This window comes from Euwallacea fornicatus, chromosome 19 (genome assembly GCF_040115645.1).
Source record: "Euwallacea fornicatus isolate EFF26 chromosome 19, ASM4011564v1, whole genome shotgun sequence".
NCBI classification, from domain to species: Eukaryota; Metazoa; Arthropoda; class Insecta; order Coleoptera; family Curculionidae; genus Euwallacea; species Euwallacea fornicatus.
In genome coordinates this window covers 2,449,113-2,475,911 of record NC_089559.1, presented here as the reverse complement: position 1 = coordinate 2,475,911, position 26,799 = coordinate 2,449,113, and the positions used below count along the sequence as shown (strand labels likewise).

The window sequence follows — 26,799 nt, the reverse complement described above, 5'->3', positions numbered from 1 at the left end:
ACTCTTTTTGAACGCACTTTATATTAAATAATGACACTATCCAATTTCGTAACTCCTAATTTTCCTTGTTGATATACAGTTAGCATTTACCATGTAAGTTGTTCTTCACATCCTTGGCGTGTTTTTCTTAATCCTTTCTATTCTTCAGTTAATATGTTGATTTTTTTGCAAAACGAGTAAATTACAGATAACGATAGTACAAATTGAGGCCATTTGAGGATAAATTGGTGTACGAAGTATAGCCCATTAACCAAAAGAACAATTCTGCCTCCGAGTTCATTGCAATCAACTCAACGTAATCATCATTACTGCTTGGAACCATCATGTAACGTTATTACAAGTTATCCGCAACCGTTCCTCCCATTATCAAATGCAAAATCAAACAACTTGTAGTTACTTTAAGTGTATTTAATATTTTCAGCCTTTTAAAGTTAATTAAATTTTAAATAATTTAGATAACAGCATTACAAAATTCCAAGAATCGAAAAATCTAAGGGGAATTCAAAAAATTAATTTAGAAATATTTCGGGCTACTTTACACTATCTAAAACTGAAGTAATGTAGGTGTCTGGGTTCACGTCGTATAGATCTAAAGAAGAAACATCACATCACCTTTTTCTGATATTTCGCCCTTTTTTGAGGAAAATAACACTTACCAAGCACATCGCAAAATTCAGCGAAAGAAGCGCAAGGTAGAAGGTCGCCCGTGTAGAAAGCCAGCAATTTATCAGAATTTTTCATGAGGGCCTCATCATTGTGGCGAATATAGTCCGCCAAATTTGTTGGCCATTGGTCGTACTCACCCTCCACATCCTCAAAAATCACCACAATTATTAATGTAAAGTTCAAGTCAATATAGCCAGAATCAAATCAAATCCCAAGCTTTATGTCAGAGTTTCCACGGAAATTAACTTACATTTAACATTGAAAGTAGGTACGTTCATAATTTAATACTTAAAAAAAGCAGTTCTTACCTTAAAGAAATACGTATAAATAGCGTCAATCAGGCCGAAAAATATCAGGTACGGCCTGTAAACGTAATAATCTTTGATCGATTTATCACCAAGGCCCGAGTCGAGTCGTCTGGGCTGAAACGACCTCACATGGGCTATCACTATGAGCCTGAAACATATTTTAAACATGAATTTGTGCGATTTCTAAATTTTGATAAAGTACCTGGACAAGTGCTCCAGGCGTTCTTTCTCCCACTCGCGCTTGCTTTTAAGGAATAAGGCCAAGGTGGCCATATATAATGGACCTTCCACCTGATAGGCCAAATCCACTTTGATATCGGTCCCTTTGTACAGCGTGAGAGAGCCGTATTCCCTAAAGTATACTCTTGTTCTGGAAAAAGCGAAATCAAATATTTTCTCATACAACTATCTAATTCTGATGCTACAATTGCCGGTGACGAGTAAGGTTGATTTAACATTTTCAGACGGTAATTTGTTTCTATTAATCTCAATATTATTAAGCTTACGTATTTATGACGTATAGTCCCACGTGAATTAAATAAGGCACCAAATGCATGTTACTTTGCGGGCCGCCGCCGCCGGTGTCCTCGTGGAACGTCTTCACCTGCGCGAATCGTAACAACAACAGCTTCAAATCGTGGACTGTTGAAGCATGGCCGATATCCCTGCAAGAATTATATACCACATTGAAGAACATTTAAGGGTGGACATTAAAAAAATAAATAAAAATAGTTAGTGGTAATTTAACTCCTTGCGATTTGTTGGAGTTTGCGCATTTGTTGCAGTTGTTGCGATTCTGTGGAGGGTGGGTTAAACTCCTCCCCTACATTTACTCGTTGCCTAAATAATTATATGTCACCTGCTACTTTTATTTATTCCAGACAGAAAAAAATATGTTTTTCTCTATTACCTATGATTGGTGCTTTCCTGTAAATAAGTGTTATGCCTTGCCAGGCAGCTAGCGAAGGCGGATTCAGGCACCTGGGGACCCCATAAGGGTAACAATCCGTTGCATTTGGTATTAGCATTTTGTAAAGCAGCAGATTCCCATTCGTCACGCGCCCTAGCGAGCCGTACCGCCGACATGTGACAGTCTATATGAACCACGTTGAAGTGGGTCACTGTCGAATAGCCTGAATGGAAAAAAACTCTGATTTTGTTCTAATTTTGAAGCTTCTGAATTAATTAGCTTTAATTACATAGGTTTGACTACTAAGCGACTAAAATGTGACTTAACATTATGTGATAGCTACGATCGTGTCGTAAAATGCTTCACAATTTAAAACAGAAACTTATTCCTCAAACTTTTTAACAATGTGGTAATTAAAAATTTAATTCCTGACACAATTCTTACCGACAGTTTGACGAGGCGCATACTCAAACTTTTCAACGTTACATCGTTTGGTAAAAGTGTAAATACCGAGCACTTTGGTGGGTTGATATTTATACCCTTCACGGCAGATACAGCAGACTAGACCGGACTCCTCTCCTAATTCCTCAATTTGTTGGAGGATTGTTGATTTTGCTGTAACCTAAATTTGCCGCAGTTAATAACAGCATTTAAAATATGATTATGTCAGAAGAAAAATTCAAATTTGATTGGTGAAAGTGGTTTTCAGACTGAGGGAGAAAAAGGCAGGGTAAATATTACCTGTCCTTTATCGTTGGTGCACATGCCTAACTGTCCCAACTGTTTCTCTCTCATTGCCATTGCCAAACGCTTCTTCTCGGATCTCGTAAATTCTCGCACCTAAAATCAAGCAGGAAATCCAGTACCATGTGATAATAATTTATGTTGTGTTTTATCATGTGGCTAAATTGTCTGAACCTATTATCTTCAGGTTAGATCAGGGTAAATTATTATTTTCAGGATAATTATCTTGGAAGTTATTTGCTCAACTTACCTCTTCGATTTGCTTGGCAACCGCAGGGTTGGTGCAAAGAGCTTCTAACAAATTCTCTGCCAAAGACCCCACGTGCTCGTCCGATGAAACCTGCTCCAACCGATGGATAATGGAAATGGTTTCCGCCTTGGCCAGCTCCAATTGAGTGTTTTCATGACTGTGTGCTAAACCTGTGAGAATTCTACACAAGATAAAATCATAAGCCGAGTTGCCAACGAAAAATTCGAGCAAAAAATACCTGAGGATGTATTTTAATGCAGGTTTGGAAATGAAGCGTTTCAGCTCATCGCTATCCGTTCGCAGAAGAGTTGGTTTGACACATGGAGCATGCCTTGCGATATACTTCAAAGCATTTTTCACAATATCGAATTTCAAAATGTAGTCTTTCAAGGTGTTGCCAATTGCATTGCGTTCAATACTGTTAGTGAGCATACAAAACATCTCCATTTTTTGCTGCTGACTCTCGAATTTCTGCTGATTATCCATGTTATGCAGAGCATCATATCTATCAAACAAAACACTGTCGCTGAAATGATGCAGGACCATCCCCATTTTCACTTGATCGCCATAAACTAAAGCAGCTAAAACTCTGGTTAAGTGAGTTAATACTGCGGTGTTGTTCTTCACTGAAGGATGAACCTACATTGCGGTTTAAAATCAAACAACTCTCAGTTTCAAACAATTAATGTTTACCGTGAACGAAAGCAAGGCCTTGACATATTCAGGTCCTCCAAAGGTTTGCGATAACGCTTCAAAGACATCTAGAGGTTCTGTCGTGGCTTTGGACATTAACGTTTCCATTATATCAAGCACCTGCTCGATTAAGGCTGATTGACTGCAAATTATTAAATAATTTAGATAAATATTAAACGATTTTAGTTTTGCAAGGAAATAATTTTACCTAGAATCGGGTTCGCCTTTCAAACACAACTGCAGAACCCTCAAAAAGGCCTCAATAGCCCCCAATTCGGGCTCAATGAGCACTTCTTGACACCTATTCACTTTAACGCTGAGCGTGAACAGTTTAAGAAGAACCTAAACCAAAACATTAACCACTTTAGACTCCACCGTTTTAAAATTACATACCTGCAGAAGTGGTTTAGCCCTACGGGCGTTCTGAATTGCCCCCAATCGCGTTACCATAACTTTCAGACCTCCGCAGTCAGCTAACACGTTGGCCATTTTGTAAACTTCTTCATTATCGACGGTGCTCTGCTCTTTATTATCCAAGGTTTCAATGAATTCCTCGGTAGCGTCCCCTAGGAGACCCCTAAAAAAATACGATTTTGCGGAGGATCTAAATATCCATACAAATTTCCTTCTGGCAATGGATTTTGTTGCTATTATTATTTATATTTTATTACTATTTGTTTTTTGCATTCACAATTGTAATGTCCCAAATTCATCCAATACATTGTTTAGATAAAATTTACGTTAGGTAAAATTTCATTTTGGTGTAGTTTGCATCTTAATAAATTCTTTCTAACACGCCACTCAAATATTATATAAATAAAATAGCATTAACATGGGACATATAAATTAAACTCCAGATCACTAAGATTTATACAATACATTGGCAAATCTTAGACCTTTAAATTGAGATAATTCTTTTAAAATTAAGTGGTTTGCTTATAGATATCAGACCTCCGAATTTTACTGTGTAGATTACAAGTTAATCGAACTTTTCAAATTTGTTTCCCTATGTCTTTTTTGGGAGCACAAAAACTTCACATATTCATAGGAAACTTACCTCATTCTGTACACAACTCGCATGGCATCGTGGTCGCCTCCCTCCTGTACCCACACCTTCACGTACACATCCTTGACCGGCAAGTCGAGACTCATAATTTTGTTGTTGACCAACAGTTCCATACCATTATCGTCTTCGAGTAAGGCAACTAGTTCGCAATCTTGGCAAATTTTGTTTTTCACATCGCGCATTAAGGGTCCCAAACCCACCTCGTTACTCGAGTAGGGATTGCCCAACATGCGTCCTTAAGAGAAGGTAAAGTGTAAAGTAGGGTTTTGTGTTCCCTTGGAAGGTCTAAGAACTCAATTTACCTTGCAGAAAATCTTCCTGTTGGGGATCTTTTTCTAAAGTCAGGAAAAACTCCCCTACGTCGTTTTCCTCAGGGTAAATTATTGAGCACAGCCTTTCAAATATGAAAACGGGAGTGAGTATGTCTTGTAAACTGTACCGTTCCACTGTTTTAATGCATACGGACATGAATGCTTTAGTCTCTTCTTCGGTACCTTGAAACAAGACATTTTCAAAATTATTGTTTCGAAAACACTAATTGATTTCTCATATTTACCTGTGGTCATTTCTTCCAGCAATGCGAGCAGTTTATCCTGCGTTTCATCGATTAATCTGGTCCTTTGCACCACTAGACGTCTGAGAGACAAATAACCGTTCAAAACGGCTCCTAAAAGACATTTTGAAATCAAAACAACTGGCAAATAAATTTTGATTTTGAATTTTTTTAAGAATAATTAACTATTTTTGCAATTTCAGTTTTTGGTAATATGTATTGCATTAAAAAACCTCAATTTTGAAACTGACCGACTAGCTTAGATTTGTAGTGTCTCCTGATGGCTGCATCTTCCAAGAAACTTTCCAGCAGCCCGGTTAGCTGATATAGGGCGTAACCCTGGGCCAAGTCTGACGTAAGTGTAGTGGCTTCCAGACGATGCAACTGCTCTATTTCCTGTGTCATCAAATTCGCCAAAACCAGCGGTAGACCCTAAAAAAAATATATAACCAACGTCCGCAAAATTTAAAAAATAATTCAAAACGAATAAAAAATGGTGAGCAAGCTCGTACCTTAACGGTCAAGTATTGCTTCCAAGACGTGGCCTGAACCAGCTTCTGGTAGAGTTTCAAAAATTCGGCGGCGGCTTCGCCTGCCTCTGATAGTTTTGACAGGAAGCAAGTGAGCAACGTGATGAACTTCATCTTGCGCTCGTAAGTGTTGCACATCATTTCGACTATGTTGCAGGCCAGGCCTCGCGCTTGCCGTGAACTGGGATTAAACATCACCGTTTCTACCCATGAGGTGGAGCTGAGCGCCAGTCTGCCACTGTCGCTGTTGAGTTTCTTTACGCGATGGCGCCATTTTCGCGCGTATTTTTCCGCCAAGTATTGCATCCGCACGGTCTCTTTAGCAACAGCTGTCACTGCAATGGCGTCAGATGGACGCAAGGCGCGTGACTTCCACCCTATAAAGAAGTTTTTAATATCGATGAGAACTGCGAAACGCCAACCAATCAAAGAATGTGAATAACAAATCAGAACATCAAATAATATTTTATGTTACATTTAATGTCAAAATTACTGATTTTCTTATATTCGCATTTTTCCGATCAGGTGTGCGATTTCTAGTGTTCCCAATATAAAACAAATCTTTGAGAAAGCTCATAGACTATTGTCATAAAAACATTCGTAAATGAATACATTCACCGATTTGAAATCGACTAATAAAAACATGCACATGATTACGCGTTCCGTATCTGAATAAATTGTCCCCTATAGACCGTATAAATCTTACCAGAAAATGAGTGTTCCGAAACTTTGCTTAAAAACTTTCGCACCTCCACTGGCGCCTGCAACGGCGCCAATTTGGGCACAGTTGTTGCTTTGTCAGAATTGGATTTCTCCTTTGCTTTCTTGTTGCTTGCGGCGAGTGGGGGAGTTTCCTGAATTTTTACTAGGCATTCCAGAATTTTCAGACATGGCAATATGACGCTTTCCATCACAGTGGGACTCTTTGGGTCCTCGCACGCTTTCATGAACAGCGATAGCATGCAACTCAACTTCAGTTCCCAACAATCATCCACCTCTTCCAGCATCGAAGCTAAAAGGGCAATCTCGTGGCGGATGGTTAAGCCTAAACATCCAAAAAGAATATATTAAACCACATGAAAATTAAAGTTGATTAGATATATTTTTGCTATGTTCAAACATGGTTACTTTTCAATTTACTATTCAATTTCGACCTGAAAATCCTACCCAAATCAGTACTGTTCAAATTCCCACTGAGACAGTTCGTAATGCGCGACATCAACAAATTGCAAAGCCCCTCCGTTGCATCAGGATTATCCCTGGTTACAGTACACAGTAGCTGCCTGACTTCCTCTTGGTTACGCACATTCCCTTTCCTCAAATTACACCATACCAATTCCTGCAAAAATAAATATATTTTCTTTTCTATATAACAATCCTAAATCGGACCTGAAATATTAGTACCTGAACAAGACCGTAGGAGCACAGAGTTTGTCTCGTTGCCTTGTTGAGAGCTAGAGCTCTCAACATTGTGAGACAATTTTCTGTAGCGGCTGATGCGCAGCCGTAGCATTTATTTATGACGCAAGGAACGGCAGTTATCTAAAATAATGAGTGCATTAAAAAAAGGCAGGCATTACCAGATATATCTGAAAACCAAATGATAATAAAGAGATCAATACCTTTAAATCTTCGAATACAGAGGTACTTTCAGGAAGATCCATGTCGTGATGTTTTCTTTCATAATTTACAAGTTCTTTTCTAGACGCCAATACCTGTGGAGAAAATGTTTGTATACCGAGTGGCCCAAATAGAAAATGAAAAATATAAATGTTGCAAAGAAATGTAGAGCAACTAGTTTATTATTCAAGTTAGAGAAATTTTCAATATTAAAAAACGACATTCCTGCCAAATATACTCAACTGCAGCAATATTTTAAAACTTTCTTGTAACTCAAAATGTTGTCTTTTACCTTTTGAATAATTTTACTCAGTTCCTCGAAGCTCGTCTTGCATTCGCTACAGTACTGCTGTGCTAACATCTGGATGGATTTGTTGACTTTAACTTGAGAGATAGGCACAGCACTGACCGGGTTCTGTGCAGTGGTGTTGTTGTTTGTGGCGACGTTGGTTTCGTCCTTCTTATCGTCCGATCTGTGTTCGGTTACACGCAGCACTAAAGATTCCAAGGCGGATTTGTTGGCCATCAGTTGCTTGTAAATGCGGTCTGCTTTTTCCAAGAGAGTGTTGATGCTGGAAACAGTTTTTTTCCGATCTTCGTCGTTCTGGAAGGAGAGTATGAGTACTACTGAGTAATCTCAAGTTTCGGACACGGAGATCATTATAATTGGTCATAAAATTATTCAATAAACTGATAATGACGTCTTCTTTTAAGCATAAGAATGTAAGTTATTTTTCACCAGAGGGCAATTTCTGAAATCGTCAATAGGAAATTAATTTAGGAAACTTACCTCTATAGGTTCAACAGCGCAACAGGGCTTAGCCTGCAACGTTAAGTCGAACTTGGCATATTTGCAGAAACCGCAAGCATGACACAAAAATGGATCTTTTTCGTCATAATTGATGGCTCTACATTTGTGACACTGAAATACATTTTCACCGCAATTAGCGCATACTCCAGGATTGGCTGGCACGGAGGCGCTGCACCTCGGACACTGCAAGGTTTCACTACTGGCCTAGAGACAAAATTATTAATCCAACAATACTCATATCTTTACATAAATCAACCTGAATATTTTCGTAAAAGTCTGCATATTCGATCATTAAATTACAGGCGACGATGGGCAATGGAAATTCAATTTTAACCTCCGTTTGGCCGGATTGAAGAGTCACTTTTTTGGCTTTATGCCACAACGCCGGTTTGTTCTTCAATTCCACCACAGCTTGCACACTTCTAGAATGATTAAAAAAATCCCAAAATAGTAAAAAATCTTATACCATAATTCTTACCTATTGTTGTAATAAATGTTAATGGTCCTGACCATCTTGGTCTTCTTCAAATCCCCGATTCTCACAGTGATTTTGCTAATAATGTGACTGCTCAAAAGCTTGACGATTTGGGTGGTGGTAGTGAATTTAGAGTCCACCTTAATAGACGACAGTTTGATGCTTGTAAACGGAACCTTTAAGGAGAATTAAATTTTAATGAAAAAAAAACGGAGATTTTCTTTGAATATTACTTCGGGGTTATTGCAAACCAAACATGGCTCGGACTCCAAATAATAACCGTCCAATTTAACAAACTGTGACATGTGAGAATACAGATTGGCATTGGGATGGTGTGCCAGCATCGAGTTTTGAGCTTTCAGGACGGCTACCGCCTTTCGAACGTACTCGTCGATCTTTTTTTCGCCATCTTTTTGTTCAGTATAAGTCAACGAAGAGTATCCTGCAGATTATCACAACAAATACAGCAAATTAGATATGAAATACAGAGGTTTCGCAATGGTTTATTGACGTTTTCAATGTGTGTCAGCAGAATTAAGACTGTATAATATCGTCCGGTAATCAGATTCAGATTTCAGACAAACAAAAATTCTTTCGTATTACACCCACTTAAATCGAACCGGAGAAATTTCCACGACAACAAATAACGCCATTTAACAAATCACTAACCGGTCAGTAGTAAGGTAAAAGAGAATTTCTTCTTTGTGAGAGAAAAAATTGTCTATAAGAAGTATATTTCATACCAAAAATCTATTCTTAATACGTCCTTAAAATATCCTTCACATTAATCTAAATTGACCTAATTTTATTTCTGAATCATAGCAATTCCTTACCCATAAAATCTACGAATTGCCTCGCTTTCTTCCCGTATGCGGGCAAAAGTGGCCATAACTGCCATAATAATTCCAGCAAAGTCTCCTGTTCCATTGGTTTCGAATTGTTGTAAATTGCTGATACCAAGCCATGGGCTTGCCATCGCACTGTGGTAGTATTATTTTCTAACGTAAAAGTCTTAATAAATCGTGCCAAAACTTCTTTGGAAACCTGCTGATTCAGTTGCTCCACCAATGCCACGCAGTTAGATTCCTCAAAGAGCGCTTCAACTGCTGAATCGTCAGATTTTTCTCGATCCTTGCGACTTGTCTGTAAAACATTTTTAAACACCACAATAAAAACAACTATAAAAAAACTTACTTTATTAGTAGATTCAGGTTTTTTAGACGGGACATTGGAGTTAACCACTAGAGCACTGGATAACAGCTGTAAGGTAGTGGGGGCTACGCCCTCATCAAGCAAGAAGCTGACTCTTAGCAGGAAAGGCAAAATTTCCTCAGTGTGAAGACAAAAACGTTGCCAGTTTCCCGTTCGTACTACAGCAATGTCTAAACAGGCTTTTAGGTGCTCCACAAGTTCCACTAAATTATCGTAAGATAAATTTAAGGCAGGTTGTAGGTCGGAGTTCGTTTGATAACCGCCCTTGGTGCAGCACTGTTTGATACCTATAAAGATTCTTACAATGTTCTAACTAAATTTTGCAGTGTAAATTTACGTCGGAAACTCACAATTGAAATATGTCAATAATGACAAAAGATATTTCAACCATCGATTAAAACAAAATTTGAAATTGCAGAGTTTATACTGTTTTCTTACCTTTAGAGTGTGTGCTAAGCGCGTGCAAATCCCTCAACTGTCTATATTTCTCCTTGCTGCCGCAGATATACAATAACAATTTCCGGGCGTTCCTTCGCGAGGGGGGAGGAAGGGGAGTCATCATATACTCACTGAGACACCTAGAAAAAAACATTATTTTCTTTTATAAAAAGAACAAATATTTCTAAAAACAATTTCCTATACAAATATCACTAGTTCAAATAGATATATAGGGACTGCGTAAGTGGGAGAAGGCCCGCATAAGGTTTAATATGTCTCCGATAAAGTTCAATGAAGTGGCCACCGTTTCAGAATTTTTATTAATATAAGTTCTAGTAATTGATCATTAATAGTTTTCTTTTCTTTTATTTACATTGCTGCTTTTTTAATTTCTCTCGCCGCAAATACGGAGAAATTGATATTAACCTGAACAGCGTAGTGAAGAGATCGGTCGCATTGACTCAGCCCAGGTCACGCGCTAGCCTTGCATCGCACTCCGTTGGTCTTTGTCGGAAGCACTAAACATTATACAGTCCTTTTTCCACTTTCACGAATGATATCGGTATTTGAATTAAAATGATTCGGAATTGATTGGGATTGGTCGTAAACGCCTGGCAACATAATAGTTGCTTCAAAGCAGAACAGATACAACTGTTCAAAAAAAAGTATTCGATGAATTACTATTAATATTTTGGAATAATCGAACTATCAAACACTGTTTTTTTAAAGTAACTATTACTTCAAAGCTGCGGCTATGTCAAAATAGTCACTTCGTACGAACCAATTTCTATACATTGCTCATTAATAATCGGGTGCTTACCTGTACCAAGGCGCATCAAAAACATCGCTGGTCGATTCGCTTACTTCTGACAAGCGCTGCACTTGGTAGGGCAATCTCAGAACTATTTCCGTGACTAGATGTTCATAGTTGGCAAAAACATCGGTAGAATTCTCTTTTAGATGATTCTTTAAGAAAAACGGTGTCATGTCGGGCAGTGGATAAGTGAGATGAGGCTTCAGCAAATTGCCGGAAGTAATTCCTTTTGAGAAACCAACAAAAACAATTATTATGCCTCTACATAACTCTGGTTTCTACCTGCAGAGGTTTCTTCTTCAGTTTGATTCTTCCAGTAATCGTTCAACAGCGATTGACTGATTCGGAGGCAAAAGTTGATTATTCCTGCTTTATGCAAAAAAGTCGCGGAGGTGCGTACGACGTAGTTAGAAGGGTCATTGGAACTGCTAGATTTTGATGTGGCTACAGATTTGCTGCGCTGCAGTATATTGGCTAAAAAATCATTTAAAACATCCAAATTATCTTAAAATAAAATACCTACAAATCAGTTTCAAGAGCAATAGATACACTTCGCCCGATTTGGATCTCACGCAAATCTCCTGAGTGTTTTCTCCATTAAACTGAAGTTCCTCACTTAAAGTTGCTAACAAGGAATTGAGGCAGGCCTTGTCTCTTTCGCAAGATCCGTCCAAGTCGCTAGTTAACTGTGAAACCACCTAAAGGTAAATTGAAATAATACAAAAAAAAACTGTAAAAGCAGTGTTTTGGTATTACTTGAAAGAAAGGAATAGTGCGGACTCCATCCGCATTTTTGAGCTTTGGTAAATACTCCACAAGCTTTTCCAGAAGTTGTAGTCTAAGACCATGTAATTTGGTGCTGCTCTCGCTCTCGCTTTCCAGGTCTTCTTGGATTTGAGCCAATGTATCGCTTCCTTGAGAAGGGCGTTGCGATTGCTCCACTGCTACTGTATGAAGGTTTGAATTTGCTATTCTAAAGAGGGAAATTACAACTTACCTTGTGCTGAGGCAATGCCCGAGCTAGTTTCTGTTGTTCTTGGAACATTGGTGTCATCTCCATATGCAGAAGATCTGCCTGAAACATTGTGTTCTCCTGCGAGAAAAGAACCGTTATTTTTGGTAAACTGAAGGGAGTTTAAAATTACGAACCAGTGATACTTTCAACGCCACTGCCCCCGCTTTCTGATCCTGCGCTGCCGCCTTGTTCTGCAGGAGAGGTGCGTAAAGTTGACCCGTCAGTGGCAGCAGTAGACCCTAAATTTGTCATGAATTATTTTGCCTTTGACACAGCAAGTTAAATGTATTATAAGAGTGAATAAAACAATTCCAAATCCAATTTTATAAAAAGGTTTTGTTTCATGAATGGAATTACGATAGTGAAATATAAGCAATCTCTTTTATCTAGCATAGATAAGAAAACTTACATATTAACTTATAAAAATCAGTAATGCAGCAAGAGGCATTTCAAACAATAAATGTTAAAAATATTCTTACATTAAATATTCGAAAAATTGCTACGCCACTGAGATATAGGCCACAATCTATAAATGCCCTCTAAAGACTGAAGATTAAGGGTTTGAAATCAAGGAGAATTAGAAACATGTAGGTTTGGAGAATAAACTCCTACATAATAATTAAATTTTAATCATATTTCTTGCACTACAAGTAAATACTCGAACACTTGTTTTACGCCAAATCTAAATAGGCCGAACACTCAAAATATGTGAATTTTATTATTTTCTTTAGATAATTATTGTTATATTAGAATTTAGAATAACCCGATAATTACCTTCATCATCTGAACCCGCAGCTGAAGCTGTGGTGTCGCTGAAATTTGACGCCTCTTGGTGCGCCTGTGCGGCTGCAGCTTGACCCTGTCCACCTTGTGCTGCCCCTCGCAGCTGTGCTTGTAAATTCTGGAACAAGGCTTGATCGGTGCGGCCTCTACTTATTTCATGATCCTACACACGAAAAATAGAAGAATAGAAAAATAGCAAAACAGAAATAAAAAAATACAAATGTGTATTTTTTAATTTAGTGCTATTTGTTAGAGTGTAAAATATACAGGGTGTCTTGGAAGTTTTTCTATAATTTTTAATTAAAGAATGTTTTGGCCTACAAACTTATCAAACCTACTCTCCATGCAAGTTTTTCCTTTGCAATTAAAAAATTATTATTTCTTACTTTACCTGTAAGCTCAAAGCGATAGCCAGCTCTACCATGGTCTCATCTGCGTCTGCCGGCAAGTCTAAGAGTGGGTGGAATCCAACATCCCCTCCTAAACCAAATTAAAACCTCACTTCGTTTCAATGCATATAAACTAATTTTACGAAGACTCGCCTAATAGCGCCTCTAGTGCATTAACTCCGCCCTCAGGCTGATTCTCAAGCATATTAATGGCCTCGATCATGCCTACATCGAAGGCTCCGACCGCTGGAGGCGGAGCTACGCTCGGTTGCTGTGGTGCTACTTCGCTCTGATTGACTGAGGCTGATGTAGAAGGAAGAACTGAAGATTTTGAAATGGAGGGACTGTCGCAACGAGTAGGGGAAGGCATGTACACTTTTCGGCGTTTAATGCGAGGCTTCAACACCTTTAAAACCGGTATATAAAAAATTGAAACAACTGCAATTGGGGCAAACTTACCTTGCCAAGAGCTTGTTTGGCACTAAACGCAATCACTGGATCTTGACAGAGTAGTAGTTGCAAATATAGGGTAATTGCAACTTTCCCGTAGGATTCAGAACTTTGGAAGGCATGGATGATTTCCACAAGAGCATGAACTACTTGCTCAGTATACCTATTTCATCGTAAATCAAACATAAGCAGATAACCCTCGATGAAAACACTCACTTCAGACCAGGAATGACCACCGGTGCTAAAGCAAGAATATCAGGATTTAAGCGATGCAGCATCCAAAGTACGTTCACGAGCTGTAGCAGCAAATGATCATTTTTCTTTTTAGTTTTGTCGTCTTTCAAGGTGGTTTCTTTGTCTTTGGTTTCAAGCGGGTCTACTAGGACTATGTCGTGAATTGAAGCGTGACTATCGGCAAATTTCATAAGGTTTTGAGGACGGGAAACCGCGATTCCTCTTACTATTAGAACGAGGCGATAGTAGCTTTCCGCATCTAGATCGGTAATGCCCGAATCTGTTGAATATTCAGTACAAAAATATGGTTATTTGTAAATCAGTTAAGTAATACAAAACTACTTTTTTTGAAAATGCGTTAACCATTAATACAGTAAAAGCACAAGCCTACCAGACGTAATAGGAAATTGAGAAAAAGAGCGGAAAAAACTATAAAGAATGGAAATTGTATTTATTATTTTTAATATAATCGTTTACGCATCTTCAAAAAAAAATACAGGTTTAAACAGCATTTACATCCACGGTGAGTCAGTATATACTAGCAGCCATACGATATAGTGCTTCATTTTACATTCAGTAAGTCCAATAAACATATGTTGACAGACGTTACATTTTTGAGATAATTTATTTAAATTTTTACCATTTTTTACTTATGGCAGTCCACAAGTTTGACATCTAGACGATTTAAAAACCCACAGCGTGATATTTTTTCGATGTTCAAGCCACCTTTTACCGTTCAGAACCTTTGTGTAAAGCGTCACTGACTGCTTAATTTGAAAAATATGGATTCCTCGTACTATATGGAATGCCTGATTCTTGCTAGTATAAACTGATCTACCTCATAAAGTTTACTTCCGGTATGAGAATTTGAAACGATTTACCTTTCTGATCAGTCATAGCAGTCAAATTGATCGAAACATGATCCAACAGCGCCTGATCCTTATAGGCGTGATATTGCTGCTTCGTGGGATGCAGAGTCAACATTAGCGCTTTAGAGTGCACTTGGATCGAGGGAGGTGTTGGGAGAGTCAAAAGTTGAGTGGCTGGCAAAAGTTATTTAAAAGGTACAATCTTAAAGTATCGAAAAAGGATATTACCTACCTATTTTCAAAGCTGCAGGCTTGAGTTTTGCAAATTTCTCTTCGGATGTGTAAATATATAAGGAGGAATCAAGGCTTTTAAAGACGTCCATGGCCAGTCGCTCCAGTTTGGTGAGCTGCTGAGACGAACCGGGTTGATGATCCACCTTCACCGTAGAAACAAAATAATTTAAACACGACAATAAACAAACATTACCAACCTCGCTGCTGGCAGCAGAAGCCGCAGTATTACTTGAGTGAACAGCACCAGAAACTGCAGTTTCATCGCTATCCTCAGGCCATCCAAAGGAATCCTTTGTCTTCCCGTATATTTTAATACTATCCACCATAGTCATAAGTTCCGAATCCTGCGACAAGCCATGTTCGTTCTCAATTTAAAACCTATAAAAAACGGAATAGACACATTTACCTGACCATGACAAGGCCCGAAAACAATAGTCAGCTTCTTATCGGCCTGCAGACTTTCCTCTCGTGAAAAAGGGACGTCATACCAACGACTTTTCGTGATGTTAAACGAGATTATTCGTCCAAATATTTCGACGTAAGACGGAACTTTCTGTAGATCTTGAGTTCCAGCCAGAATCCTCATTCCGCACATTACCATAGTTGCGTCATTATTGGTCACTTCCACTTGGAATGGGGATTTGTTGCAGGCGATATAAAGACCAGTGGTGTTTAATCTGAATATTATCGCATTAGGTTCAGAAAATAATTCAAAAAAAGTAAAAGAAACCTGTGTTTTAGTTGGGCCACATTGTAAACTTGCAGCAAGTCGTTCCCACCGAACTCGACATCGTTCATTGCTGTACAATGCTCGAAGAAGTCCACCGGGAAAACTGGCGCGCTTGAGGCTTTGCCTGCCTTTATTGGTTTCTTCTTCTTCGGTTTGAGTGACGAGCCTATACAGGATGCATTATTAATAGTGAAAAAAATGTTTAATCAAAATACAAAAAAATGTCAAATATTGTATATAACGTTACAGTAAGATATAGAATGAGAAAAGTCCAATGAGAAAAAAAATTACATAAATGACCGAAAATCGAAAGTACACATGTTGTTTTTCTTAGTTACCCATTGGGACTGTGGCTTGAATACTGCTGGACATCCAGAAACCAGTTTGTTCCATATTGGCGATAAACATTTTCAAGCTTCCGTCCTCACACAACAAAATCAAGGTGGTCCTCAGTTCACTGCCTGAATTGTGTCTGATTGCAACCATGTCCATTATCTTTGACTTGGCTGGAACTACCTAAAAATCATCAGAAAGCCTTAGTCATAAACATTGTAGAACTAATAATGATTGAATTGATTATAAGCCAAATTGTTATTAAATTAACATGAAATCGAACGTAAAAATTTATATAAATCATCATTTTTATTGCACTCATGGGCTTAACCAATATGTTATTTATATTGGTTTTCAAAAAAAACATATCGTCATTTAGTAGCAATTTACTGATCAGAATCAACGAAGGTTATGTTTATGGTTTTATGGAATCACTACACGAGACTTTAGAAGACCCCTAAGTTAAAGATTTTTTAAATGATAACATACTTTAATTTCTTGAATGAGGACAGTATCGGGTTTAAGCATCAATACGACCGGCTGGTTACTCGACTGCATTGTGCAGCAGATTATTCCGGGATGGTTGGGGATTTCGGTCCACTGGCACAGTGGTTGGGGATTCGGCGCTCTTGTGTTGTTACTCTTTGAGTTGGAGCTGTTATTACCCGCAGCTGATTGCGGAATGTTGATGGGAAAAACTATAAAAATGTGTAATTATTTGTATTCAGAAACCCACATAACTCTTACCCAAGGAAAGACAATTGTTCTTTGAAGCAATAGGCGAAATAAAATTTTTCCCTTGGGCGTAACTGTAGAAGAGCAACATTAAAGTATGTGAGTAATAAATTGAGACTCCTCCGCCACCTAAATGACCGTTAGTATCGGTGACATCCACGTGAGAAACCTTAAAAAAATATATGTGCTTAATTTAGTTCAAAAAAGCAATGCAATTAGCATTACTTCCAGGGTATTGGTGACGTAGAAACTACCAAATTTGGTGGAGCTGTCGTCGTTGAGATCTTCCGTATAAATGTGCCCAGGAGAAGACATGAGAAGAATATGATAAACACCATCTTCATACATGAAAGTACAGTCCCTGATTTTACCGCTGGGAACCTGCAGAGTTTGAACCAATAGATAAAATTTTCAATGCGTTAGGGCCAAATTACCAATAATTTCAAATTTAATAAAACGTAAATGCATTATCTAATAGTTATTTGTTTTACAAGGTGAGAACATAGGAAATTTAATGACACAACGATATTCACAACCGACTCGATGACTCAATTCATGGATATAGCAAAGAGGCTGTGAACGATATAGCAAAAATTTTGCGTTTTTACCAAGTAAAACACATCTTTCTATACATTTCTTATACGTATTCGGAATTATTTTCACACTTTTTTTCAATTTTCATTGACATCCTGTATATATGAAACCCGCACTAAGTTCCCATTAAACTTCAATAATTTGGCCCTTAAAGTGAGTCCTTACAAGAAAATGATATTGAGGATTCGTAGCATCCTTGCTAAGATCGAAGATTTTTACAAAGTCGGCGGTGACCAAAGCGAGCTCAGTTTGAGATCCGGGTAGCCATAATGCCTTGATGATAAAATTGCCGGTCTCTAATTGCGGATGTAAGACTAAGTGGTCGGTGACTGCTCCAGTGGAATTGAAAGACAATACGTGACAGTCCTTCAAACCACACACAGCCAGAAATTCTTCGTTGCAAAGATTTGATGTCATTGAAAGTACTAGAAAGCAAATGAAGATGTGTAATAAGCGATTCCTTTTTCGTTATTAATATCGGTTATATACCTGTAAATGGAATAGGGGCAGAACTAAGGCGGGTTAAGGTCAATTTCCGACTCGCCGAATCCGCCTGCTTCAGGAGGGCCGATAATTGCAAAACGGTGATTTTGCCCTTTTCGTGCGAGACTGCCAAGTGCTGTCGCTTTCCTACTCAGAAAAAAAGAAAATTCTAAAATCAAAAATGAAGGCAATTTGAGTTTTTAAAAAATTAAAACTATGTATAGCTCCGAATAAATTAGATTGAATTGAGAATGGTTGCATCGCTTAAATAATTAATTACTGGTTCATATAATAATTAATAAAATAATTTTGTAAGCAAATTTCCTTACCTTGTGTAGTTGTCATACAACACATTGCCACCCGTCTTATAATATGGGCGGACAACAACTGCCTGATAGTTTGACCTTGATCCCCTGCGTATGACATTCTGACGTTTTCAAAAGCTCCCTCTTGTGAACCTGAAAGTAGAAATTTCTGTCATATCACGCTGCACTAACATAACTGACATTCTGACAATTTCAAATAGTAAATTCGATTAACGAAGAGGTTGCTGCGAGATGTAAACAAAACATATCTACATTCCCTTTCATAAAATGGCATTTTCCCGGATAGGAGGGGCATTAACCAATTTTAACAAAAGATTCCCAGTATTGTTTCTCAATGCTTTTTATTTGACGAGAATTCTTCTGCGGACTGATCTTGGTTCTCTTTTCCTCCCTTTAGAATGACATGTTAAAGAGAACTAGACTGAAAATTGTAAAGTCAAAAAGACAGTTTACCGTCCACCGCTCATAATCTGCAGTTCTCCTTTCAAATCGAGATTTTAAAAAAATTCACAATTTAGAACGTACCCAAAGTGGGCATCATCAAATGGTCGGTATGTACATATTTCTTTTCGGCTTTGTGCAGTTGTTCCAGTGCCTTCACGCCACGCACGTGACAACCTACAGGACTATTGGAGTTGCATGTCGATTCTATGGCAGGGATCAGGCCTTGCAAAAATTCTGAAATTAAAATATTTTATGTATCTACATCGCTAAGAGATATGTCGACGTTTGATGCAAAAAATTGAAGTATAAAAAGTGTAAACACTCTTTATAGAGAAAATTTGTATCTACTTACCCAACAAGGAAGATGTTACAGAACTTGAGCTCAGATAGTTCAACAGTACTTCCTTGGAGTCCTCCAGTTTCTTCTTTTCGTGATCTCGCCTTTCCTCAAACAAGATTTTATCGCAAGGCATCGGCGAACTCGTTTGTCTTCTAAATCAAAGCAATGAAAAAAGAAATAAATCAATCCAAAACAATATTACCTCAAGGAACTGGGCAAAACTGGTTGATCCGATCCCTCTTCTTTCCTTTGGTGGAATGAATCGGGATTGGCAGCTGGGCTACGTTTAACCAGAGCCTGACACGAGCCATCCTCCTTCGCTCCACAATCGCAGAAGAAATTCCCGTATTTAGCGTAGCTAACATCGTGACCTTTGTGGCAAACGCGGGCACAAATTGAACAGACGCCTACGCCATCTAGCATCCGACATGTGTGGCAATGATACCTACAGGAAAAATATAATTCAAAATTATTTACGTTTTTATTATTTATTACCCTTTTTTTATTTAATTTTACTTAATAAGCAATAAATGTATTAGTTTATTTAAATAATGTCTCTAAAGTTTCGACATCAACAAATATCAAAAATCAATTCAACAAAAGGTTACTCACCAATGTTGATTCATAAATTCCTTTTGAGTAACTGTGAAAGTACACAATTTACTGCAGAGAGAGTCTTCGTCTGAATCCTCTCCGCTCTCATCGTCATCATTAGTTTCCTCCTGCCAATCTAGTTCCAAATCTAAGGGGCTTTCATGTTCCCATTGAGGAGACACAGATCTAAAAACAGATCAAATTTTAAAAATTGCAAGAATTGTCCCAATTTCAGGATATCCCGTAAATTTTGTACCATTATTTTCGTAAATGTTACCTCCCCCAGAACCTCTGACAATTTACCTTGGCGGTTGATCCGTAATGGACAAAATAACATCCGTCAAATAATCCAGGATACATGACGCAGCATTCAACATTACATTGTTTTTCAACAAATCCGGGGAATTCGCGATTTTCTCGCTTATTTCCTGATTTTGCACGTACTTCACGCATAGCTCTACCCACTCCGCAGCAATGGGAAATAAATGGCTATGACCTCTACCCGTTCCAGCGTCTGCCAACATAGTCATAATGTCCATTAATTCACTAAAACCAGCTCCTTCCAGTGTGGGCTCCAACAGGTGACTTCCCAAGGGTATAAGGGATTTTAGTATTGTTATTGAAACATCTTCGGCGACGTTACTCGTCTACAGAATGAGATTTTTGTTGAATAACAATAAATATTAATGGAATGTTAGTTAAAAGTGCACATTTTGGAAATCATATCTTGTACCCAATATGTCCTATTGGACCTACACACTTACACATGGTTTGAAATTGTTCCAATGAATTAAAAACTTACTAGAAATTACAGGAACACTCTACAATTAATAAAAAATCTTTAATGACTGAATAAAAATTTTAAAACTTTGGCAGATGGGGCTGATGCACTAACAAGAATTGTCAAACACGTCTAGATATGTCGACTAAAGAATGATACGGGAAAATACTAAACAATAAAAACTGTTTTCTTATTATACGTGGAAAATAAAAGAATTCTAACGGACGAATGAACATGAATATCCCGAATTTAACCTAAAACCACAAAATCTGTTCTCAAACTCACCTGCTTCACGATATAGCTAGTTAAAGCCTGCAGCGACTGACTATTCTCTACAACTAGCGATTTTTTGTCTTCATTGGCTCCCAACGTAATCACTACGTCTTTCGAATTCGCGCTACCCACACTAGATTGCTTCTTTAATTTGAGAGTAAAAACTTCACTGAAAATGTTACGTCATAAACATAGTATACATATGGCTACATAATGGTGTATGTAGACAATTATATCATTATGCCAAAATCTTGCCTACCTCTTAGCTGTGGATTCGGCGGGCCCAATGATAATTTGCCTCAACCACGCCTGTAACTTTTCACTCTCAATTTCGGCAAGTTTTCCAATGCTGGAACAGAGATAGTTCAAGCTAGGATCGGTTGAACTCTTTTCGGCTGCTTGGAACAATTTATTGAAGAAATGTAAAACGCGAGTGCTATATTGTTGAGACATGTACGGACTTGAGACCGACATTAGAACATTCACCAGGTGTTTTTCTCCTGTAAAAAAGTGGTTAAAGCTAAGTAAAATTTATTGATTAATAGAAGTACCAGTAAAGAAACTGGAGAATGCTTGTCTTCCTGAACTCTTCTCGATAATTTTCTCATAAAACTGTAGACAGCTGTGCAAAATCTTCTCATTAACCAAGCGTTTTTCGGGCTGATCTGCAGCCCCACTGGTATATTTCATCAACAAATTGTATGTGTGATCCAAAAAACTATTCAAATGAAATTAAAATTTCTGTTGATTAATACTTTGAAAACCTACCTAATGTAAACTCTTTTCTGCCTTTCATCAATCTCGGTATCTCCGATCATTTTGTCTAAAGCCTTAATTGCCACACTATGCAAAAACTCAGTTCTCACATCTGTTGTAATGGCAATAAGCAACTCTATGGCCTTATTTTTCGTATCTGTATTCTCAATTCGGGGGGCGTGATGCACTATGAACGTCGCCAAATTATCGAAGGTGCGCTTCAGGGAATAACCCAAGTTAAAAGGCACACATTTTGATAGAGATGACATGTGGATGTCTATTATTTTCAGGAGGTAACTCTCAGAAGGGATAATGTCGTTAGAATAATCCATCTAAAATTGTGGTTAGTAGATTGACTTTCAGAGAATTGTTAAATGAATAATACCGGAGATCCTGAATATAAATAGGAATATGTCCATTCATTCACACCCAATTCCACATTTTCAGGCAAAAATGATGTTATCTCCCGTTGTAACGTTGCCAATAAAACACTCTCTTTTGAGGAAATTGCCAAAACATCATCTAACAGCTCCAGATCTCTCAGTTGAACCTAATAATCCCAGAAACACATTAAACAAAAATTCAATGTTTCTTATTTGTATAACACCTTGTCGGAATTTTCGCTGTGGTCGACGCACATGTGGAACATAGACCACCGGGTATATTGTAAAATTGATCGTGCCAGACGTATAACTATGGGAACCAGATCGTGGACGCAAGAAGGTTCCGAAATAGTCACTGGAGAACTTTCTGGTTCCGAGACTTCGCCGAGAGACACCTAGTGAAAATTAAAATAACATACAGTGAATCATTTTCAAAAGTAGGCAATGTTACAACTGTGAAACAAGAATTTTCCACCAATGGAATTGCATCACCGTTATCACTTTCCTTACCTCAACTTTGGCCACTAAACAATCTAACAAAATCAGATGCCAAAGGGGCGGCATTTCCTCTTTAGTTATCACACCTTCTGCAGGCTCAGGCATGAGATTTAATATGCACTTTTTAGCCACTGCTGTATCGTATTCGATATTATTTACGGCATCGGACACAGCTTTCAGTAGTTTATCGATATTCTGATTATACATTCCCTAAAAAAGAGACTATTAGGTCTGTAACTATCGGACTCATTTTTGGAGTTCCTAATACTAAATAACAATTTTGACTAACGATTTTCATAGGGAAATTCATTTACTAATGTACAATGCGAAACGGGAAGAAGCCGCAAAAATTATAACCCGAAATTTAATATGATCAACTTCACGTCCTTGCCTTCTAATGCATTGCAAAATCTTAAATTGAGAACAATACAAATGTCTTACTACTTAAGAAAAAAGAACCGACGTTTCAACTATTTATTTAGCTTTCTTCAGAGCCAACTTTCGTATTAAAAAAATAGTCAGATGTGCCAAATAGCTTCGCCTGCTGCATTTACCACAAACCTCTACTGTGTTCGGGTTCACAATTGTTTAGCGTCTTGGAAATACTCATGATTATCCCATTAAGAATACCCTTTCCTAATGTGGAAGAACTCCTGAAGAAGACTAAATAAAAAGTCGTAACGTCGATCATCTTAATAAATATATCATTTTTATTTAATGAAATGTTGGATTCCACTCAAATTTAATGTTACAATTACTCGCTTTTCTATGTTTGCATTTGGCTTACTTGACGTTACAATCAATTTTTAAACCCACAATTGCGATTTAAAACATTGGTAAAATTCTCACCTGTTTAACGAGACAATCCTTGAGCCACCGATTGAAGTTCTTATGTCCGGCCCGAGGTCCCCACACTAAAGAATGCATCAAGAGGGGACCGGGCGCCAAGGGTTCTCCCTGAGCCAGTTTTTCCATGTACGGTATGGACGGCGGTAGCAGATGCAACAACCTCCAACAAATGGTGAAACAATATTGCGTTGCGCACAAACCCAACACGGACATTTTGGCGGCGCTAGTGGCGTTTATATTATGCGCTACATTCATGATTTCAATTAAAGCATCTAAGAGGAGGTGATACTTGAGTTTGTCCGAGTTTCCCAGGATAAATTTGCAGGCCAAACCATCCAGTTTCGGAGAATCTTGGTTGTTGACCTAAAGCTTACAATCAGCCTCAACAATTTATAAGTTTAAAGCGAAAGTTACCTCCAAGTTTGATAGTTTATAGAAGCGGGGAGTGGGGGAAGGGTGCAGTTCATTTGACAATTTCCGATAAGCGTCCTCGATGCTCTCCCAAGCTGTTTCGGGCTTGGGTGCAGTCGGTTCTTTGTCAGAGTTCAAGTAAATAAGCTCAAACAAATTCCTTTGGATCTGAGAAAATTTTAATTTCAAAGTTTATCTGCTTCCATTGAAAACGTTGTCTATATGAGAAAACCACCCAGTGACATAAATGTTTTTACATCCTCTTGGACATGTGACATCTTTCAATGTCAAAACAAAGTAGTTGTTACCTTTTCAAGCAGAAATGCGGGTACATCATAAAGGTGCTTCATGATGTAATCGAACAACAATAAAAGTCGGGATAAGTTGAGTAATTGTGATTCTTTAAGGCTGCTCCGCGCTATTTCTGAACATCTGAGCACACCGCCGGCCATCAGTAGAACGACCGACTTTTTCTGCATCAAATTCAGAGAGTGGAAGAGGTACAGGAGGACTTCTGCGTGCTCTACATTTAAGTCTGAGAGAATAATTCCAATGAGAAAATGTGCCTTTATTGGCGACCTTGATTGCCGGTCAAAGCGTCATGTGAAGTGAACAAAGAAATGAATAATAATCGAGATATCACAATCGATCCTTAAAAATACAGTAGAACTCGTTTAATACGAACACACTTAATACAAAATCACCGTTATAAAGATCAATCTATAAAGTCCCGTCAAGAATATTAAAAAATACAATAGATCAATGAGCTATCGTTTATAGCAAGCAAATTTGCCTTCCCTTGAGTCTTTGTTTTAAGCAAATTGTACTGTAGTTAATAAGATCGCGTACGCCATGATTTTTACATGGCTTTAAAGTTAAATAAAATTACTTTACTAAATTGTCAACAGTCTTTTGCAGTGACATATATAACGTTGACGTTTTAAAACTATTAAAATGCAAAAAAAAAAAACATAGATACATTTATTTGGCCATTTATAAGTAGTATTTGAAGTTAAGCATGCCACTGAGGTTAAAAAAACTTTGAAAACATTTTTGTAAGATGGACAGTTCTCTGCGGTTGTTGCATGAACTAATGACATCGAAAATGAGGAAGCTTTATGGCAAGTTAAGAACTGTAAAATTGCTTCACCCACTGAGGAATTTTTAAACATTTGCAACAGATATTAGAATTCGGCTGCGATAATAAGATTTAGAGAACACTGAAAATATACAATGTGGGGGAGCATTTACTTGCCTTCAATATCACTTTCAGTCGCAGCTTCGGGATGATTTAGAACATTTTCGATCAACGTATTTACCAACCGATGCCAGATGCTAATCACTGACGCTTCCTTTTCATTTTGGGGTCTCAATAATAGAACCTAATCATAAAACAACAATTTTTAAATCGCCGAATATTGATTTAAAAAATAAACAAAAATAACCACAAAATTCAACTGACCTGTGCTAAAACCGACAGCGTCCTGGGATAAACTTGCAATGGCCAAGCATGAGGTACGTCCGCGTTCCACGGTGACACGCCCAAATGATTCAAAAGACAAGCCTGAAGTGGCGTCAAACTATTGCTGGTTATTAAATTGTGGGTAAACTTCATGAGCGCGTTAGAGAACTCTACATATTGTCCTCCTAAAATTCACAATTCAGTCAAATTCAATGATGGACATTGCCCCAAAACTAACCCAATTCAGACTTGAGCCATTCCCGATCTAAATCTCGAATAATAGCCGCTAAAATTATCATCTGCTGTTCAGTTAAGCCATTTTTAACGTAGCGCTGCACGAAAATCGACTTGGACCGAAGGAAATGTTTGTTTAAAAATACAAAAATGCTGGTAGCTAGAGATATATAACCGTCAACCTGAAATATGTTTTAAAAAATGACAATTGAGAATTTTTTTAACAACAGATCTCACCTCTCCTTTCTCCGGAACAACTGAACGTCCATTGTTTCCTTGATTGTTCGACTTCGTATCAGCGTTTTCGGACGTTGAAGGAGATTTTGATTCTTGTGGTTCTGGGGGGACCAAAATCTCCTCAAACCATTGGCCTAAGATCGGCTCACTATCATCGTCTGGAATGAATTTTAAATAACTTCTAAACATTCAGATTATCCGAGGAATAAAACCTACCTTCATCGGTCGAATTATCATCGCTATAAAGGATCATATCCTCGAAATAGGCTGTAGAATCGGATTGACTGAAATTATCCCCTTCTGGGGGGATAAGCCGTTTTAGAGAACACGCCTTGCGATAACTGACAATGGATAGGTAAAATAGCAAGTGATTGAGAGGGGCAGCGCTTAGTACGCGCGCAACACGTTGAAGGGCTGAGAACTGGCCGAGGATGGCGAGAGGCGCAGGCTCAATCTGGGAAAAATTAAACATTAAATGATAAATGTGCATACAGCATCGGCCATAATTATTGCAACTTTTAAAGAATATTTATATATTTTTTTAAATCAATGGATAAATGCGCCACTCTGTACATACATCTATTATTGAATTACCTTTACTTATCAGAGAAAAGGAATATATTATCTCTTCTTATATTTACTGGAATAAAGAAATTATGATTCTATACTGGCCAAAATTATTGCAACCATATATTTTTTCGTGTTTTTTTTTTGAGAAAATTTTACTTCTCAGTTCTTATATTCAGTTCGACTATTATTTAGTGAATTTTCAATCATAGCTCGAAGTAAAACGTATAAAGGTGACATTAGAACCAGAGTGATTAATTTTTATAAAAATAGCCTAAAGCAAGTCGAAATAGCCAGAAATTTATAACTTCATAAATGTACAATGTCGAGAATCATCAAACAATTTGTTCATACTGGCAGCATAATGCAATTAAAAAACATTTGTAGACCAGGAAACTCCTCCAAGCAATTGAATCGAAAAATTTTGAATATTGCAAAAATAAGTCCTTTCCTATCTTCAATTAAAATCCTGGTGAAATACACCAAGTAGGGTCATTGAGCCTTTCAAGCCGAACCATAAGGCGAAGACTTTGTGAAAATGGCTTAAACAGTTGTAGACATGCCAAAAAGCCTTATCTTTCGAAGAAGAACATTAAAACCAAGCTCGAGTTCACTCAAAACCACATTCACTAGACACCAAATGATTGGAAAAGGGTCGTATTTAGTGACAAGTTTAAATTTAATTTATTTAGAGGTAAAGGTGTG

General features: G+C 37.8%; 1 protein-coding gene across 2 annotated transcripts in view; it reads right to left on the bottom strand.

Moving 5' to 3' along the window:
- Positions 1-393: 393 nt before the first annotated feature.
- poe (E3 ubiquitin-protein ligase-like protein poe) overlaps positions 394-26,799 on the bottom strand; it is a 30,219-nt gene continuing 3,813 nt past the window's right edge. The window contains exons 10-82 of one of the 2 annotated variants that reach the window (XM_066293382.1): positions 25,744-25,981; positions 25,528-25,685; positions 25,295-25,472; positions 25,057-25,241; positions 24,850-24,976; positions 23,903-24,129; positions 23,598-23,762; positions 23,184-23,546; positions 22,347-22,544; positions 22,061-22,231; positions 21,839-22,003; positions 21,466-21,785; positions 21,249-21,415; positions 20,957-21,197; positions 20,710-20,866; positions 19,947-20,290; positions 19,662-19,829; positions 19,252-19,494; positions 19,062-19,201; positions 18,791-18,943; positions 18,269-18,397; positions 17,946-18,086; positions 17,622-17,881; positions 17,088-17,243; positions 16,875-17,031; positions 16,617-16,825; positions 16,133-16,310; positions 15,795-15,960; positions 15,471-15,741; positions 15,262-15,408; positions 15,063-15,207; positions 14,843-15,004; positions 13,944-14,241; positions 13,737-13,890; positions 13,431-13,683; positions 13,280-13,368; positions 12,880-13,051; positions 12,240-12,344; positions 12,088-12,183; positions 11,847-12,034; positions 11,614-11,788; positions 11,373-11,564; positions 11,097-11,316; positions 10,277-10,416; positions 9,821-10,125; positions 9,460-9,769; positions 8,860-9,068; positions 8,630-8,802; positions 8,408-8,573; positions 8,131-8,355; positions 7,633-7,944; positions 7,343-7,435; positions 7,125-7,262; positions 6,888-7,059; positions 6,427-6,765; positions 5,703-6,097; positions 5,442-5,622; positions 5,194-5,304; positions 4,940-5,131; positions 4,629-4,872; positions 3,965-4,148; positions 3,780-3,913; positions 3,572-3,713; positions 3,117-3,517; positions 2,879-3,059; positions 2,626-2,724; positions 2,329-2,506; positions 1,885-2,107; positions 1,481-1,639; positions 1,177-1,344; positions 975-1,122; positions 657-813; positions 394-589 (exon numbers count right to left, since the gene is read on the bottom strand). In XM_066293382.1, coding sequence (XP_066149479.1) covers positions 531-589; positions 657-813; positions 975-1,122; positions 1,177-1,344; positions 1,481-1,639; positions 1,885-2,107; positions 2,329-2,506; positions 2,626-2,724; positions 2,879-3,059; positions 3,117-3,517; positions 3,572-3,713; positions 3,780-3,913; positions 3,965-4,148; positions 4,629-4,872; positions 4,940-5,131; positions 5,194-5,304; positions 5,442-5,622; positions 5,703-6,097; positions 6,427-6,765; positions 6,888-7,059; positions 7,125-7,262; positions 7,343-7,435; positions 7,633-7,944; positions 8,131-8,355; positions 8,408-8,573; positions 8,630-8,802; positions 8,860-9,068; positions 9,460-9,769; positions 9,821-10,125; positions 10,277-10,416; positions 11,097-11,316; positions 11,373-11,564; positions 11,614-11,788; positions 11,847-12,034; positions 12,088-12,183; positions 12,240-12,344; positions 12,880-13,051; positions 13,280-13,368; positions 13,431-13,683; positions 13,737-13,890; positions 13,944-14,241; positions 14,843-15,004; positions 15,063-15,207; positions 15,262-15,408; positions 15,471-15,741; positions 15,795-15,960; positions 16,133-16,310; positions 16,617-16,825; positions 16,875-17,031; positions 17,088-17,243; positions 17,622-17,881; positions 17,946-18,086; positions 18,269-18,397; positions 18,791-18,943; positions 19,062-19,201; positions 19,252-19,494; positions 19,662-19,829; positions 19,947-20,290; positions 20,710-20,866; positions 20,957-21,197; positions 21,249-21,415; positions 21,466-21,785; positions 21,839-22,003; positions 22,061-22,231; positions 22,347-22,544; positions 23,184-23,546; positions 23,598-23,762; positions 23,903-24,129; positions 24,850-24,976; positions 25,057-25,241; positions 25,295-25,472; positions 25,528-25,685; positions 25,744-25,981 — 14,109 coding nt within the window. In that variant the 3' untranslated portion in view covers positions 394-530. Of the gene's footprint in view, positions 590-656; positions 814-974; positions 1,123-1,176; positions 1,345-1,480; positions 1,640-1,884; positions 2,108-2,328; positions 2,507-2,625; positions 2,725-2,878; positions 3,060-3,116; positions 3,518-3,571; positions 3,714-3,779; positions 3,914-3,964; positions 4,149-4,628; positions 4,873-4,939; positions 5,132-5,193; positions 5,305-5,441; positions 5,623-5,702; positions 6,098-6,426; positions 6,766-6,887; positions 7,060-7,124; positions 7,263-7,342; positions 7,436-7,632; positions 7,945-8,130; positions 8,356-8,407; positions 8,574-8,629; positions 8,803-8,859; positions 9,069-9,459; positions 10,126-10,276; positions 10,417-11,096; positions 11,317-11,372; positions 11,565-11,613; positions 11,789-11,846; positions 12,038-12,087; positions 12,184-12,239; positions 12,345-12,879; positions 13,052-13,279; positions 13,369-13,430; positions 13,684-13,736; positions 13,891-13,943; positions 14,242-14,842; positions 15,005-15,062; positions 15,208-15,261; positions 15,409-15,470; positions 15,742-15,794; positions 15,961-16,132; positions 16,311-16,616; positions 16,826-16,874; positions 17,032-17,087; positions 17,244-17,621; positions 17,882-17,945; positions 18,087-18,268; positions 18,398-18,790; positions 18,944-19,061; positions 19,202-19,251; positions 19,495-19,661; positions 19,830-19,946; positions 20,291-20,709; positions 20,867-20,956; positions 21,198-21,248; positions 21,416-21,465; positions 21,786-21,838; positions 22,004-22,060; positions 22,232-22,346; positions 22,545-23,183; positions 23,547-23,597; positions 23,763-23,902; positions 24,130-24,849; positions 24,977-25,056; positions 25,242-25,294; positions 25,473-25,527; positions 25,686-25,743; positions 25,982-26,799 lie in introns of both variants that reach the window. The other variant, XM_066293381.1, reaches the window with a different exon arrangement.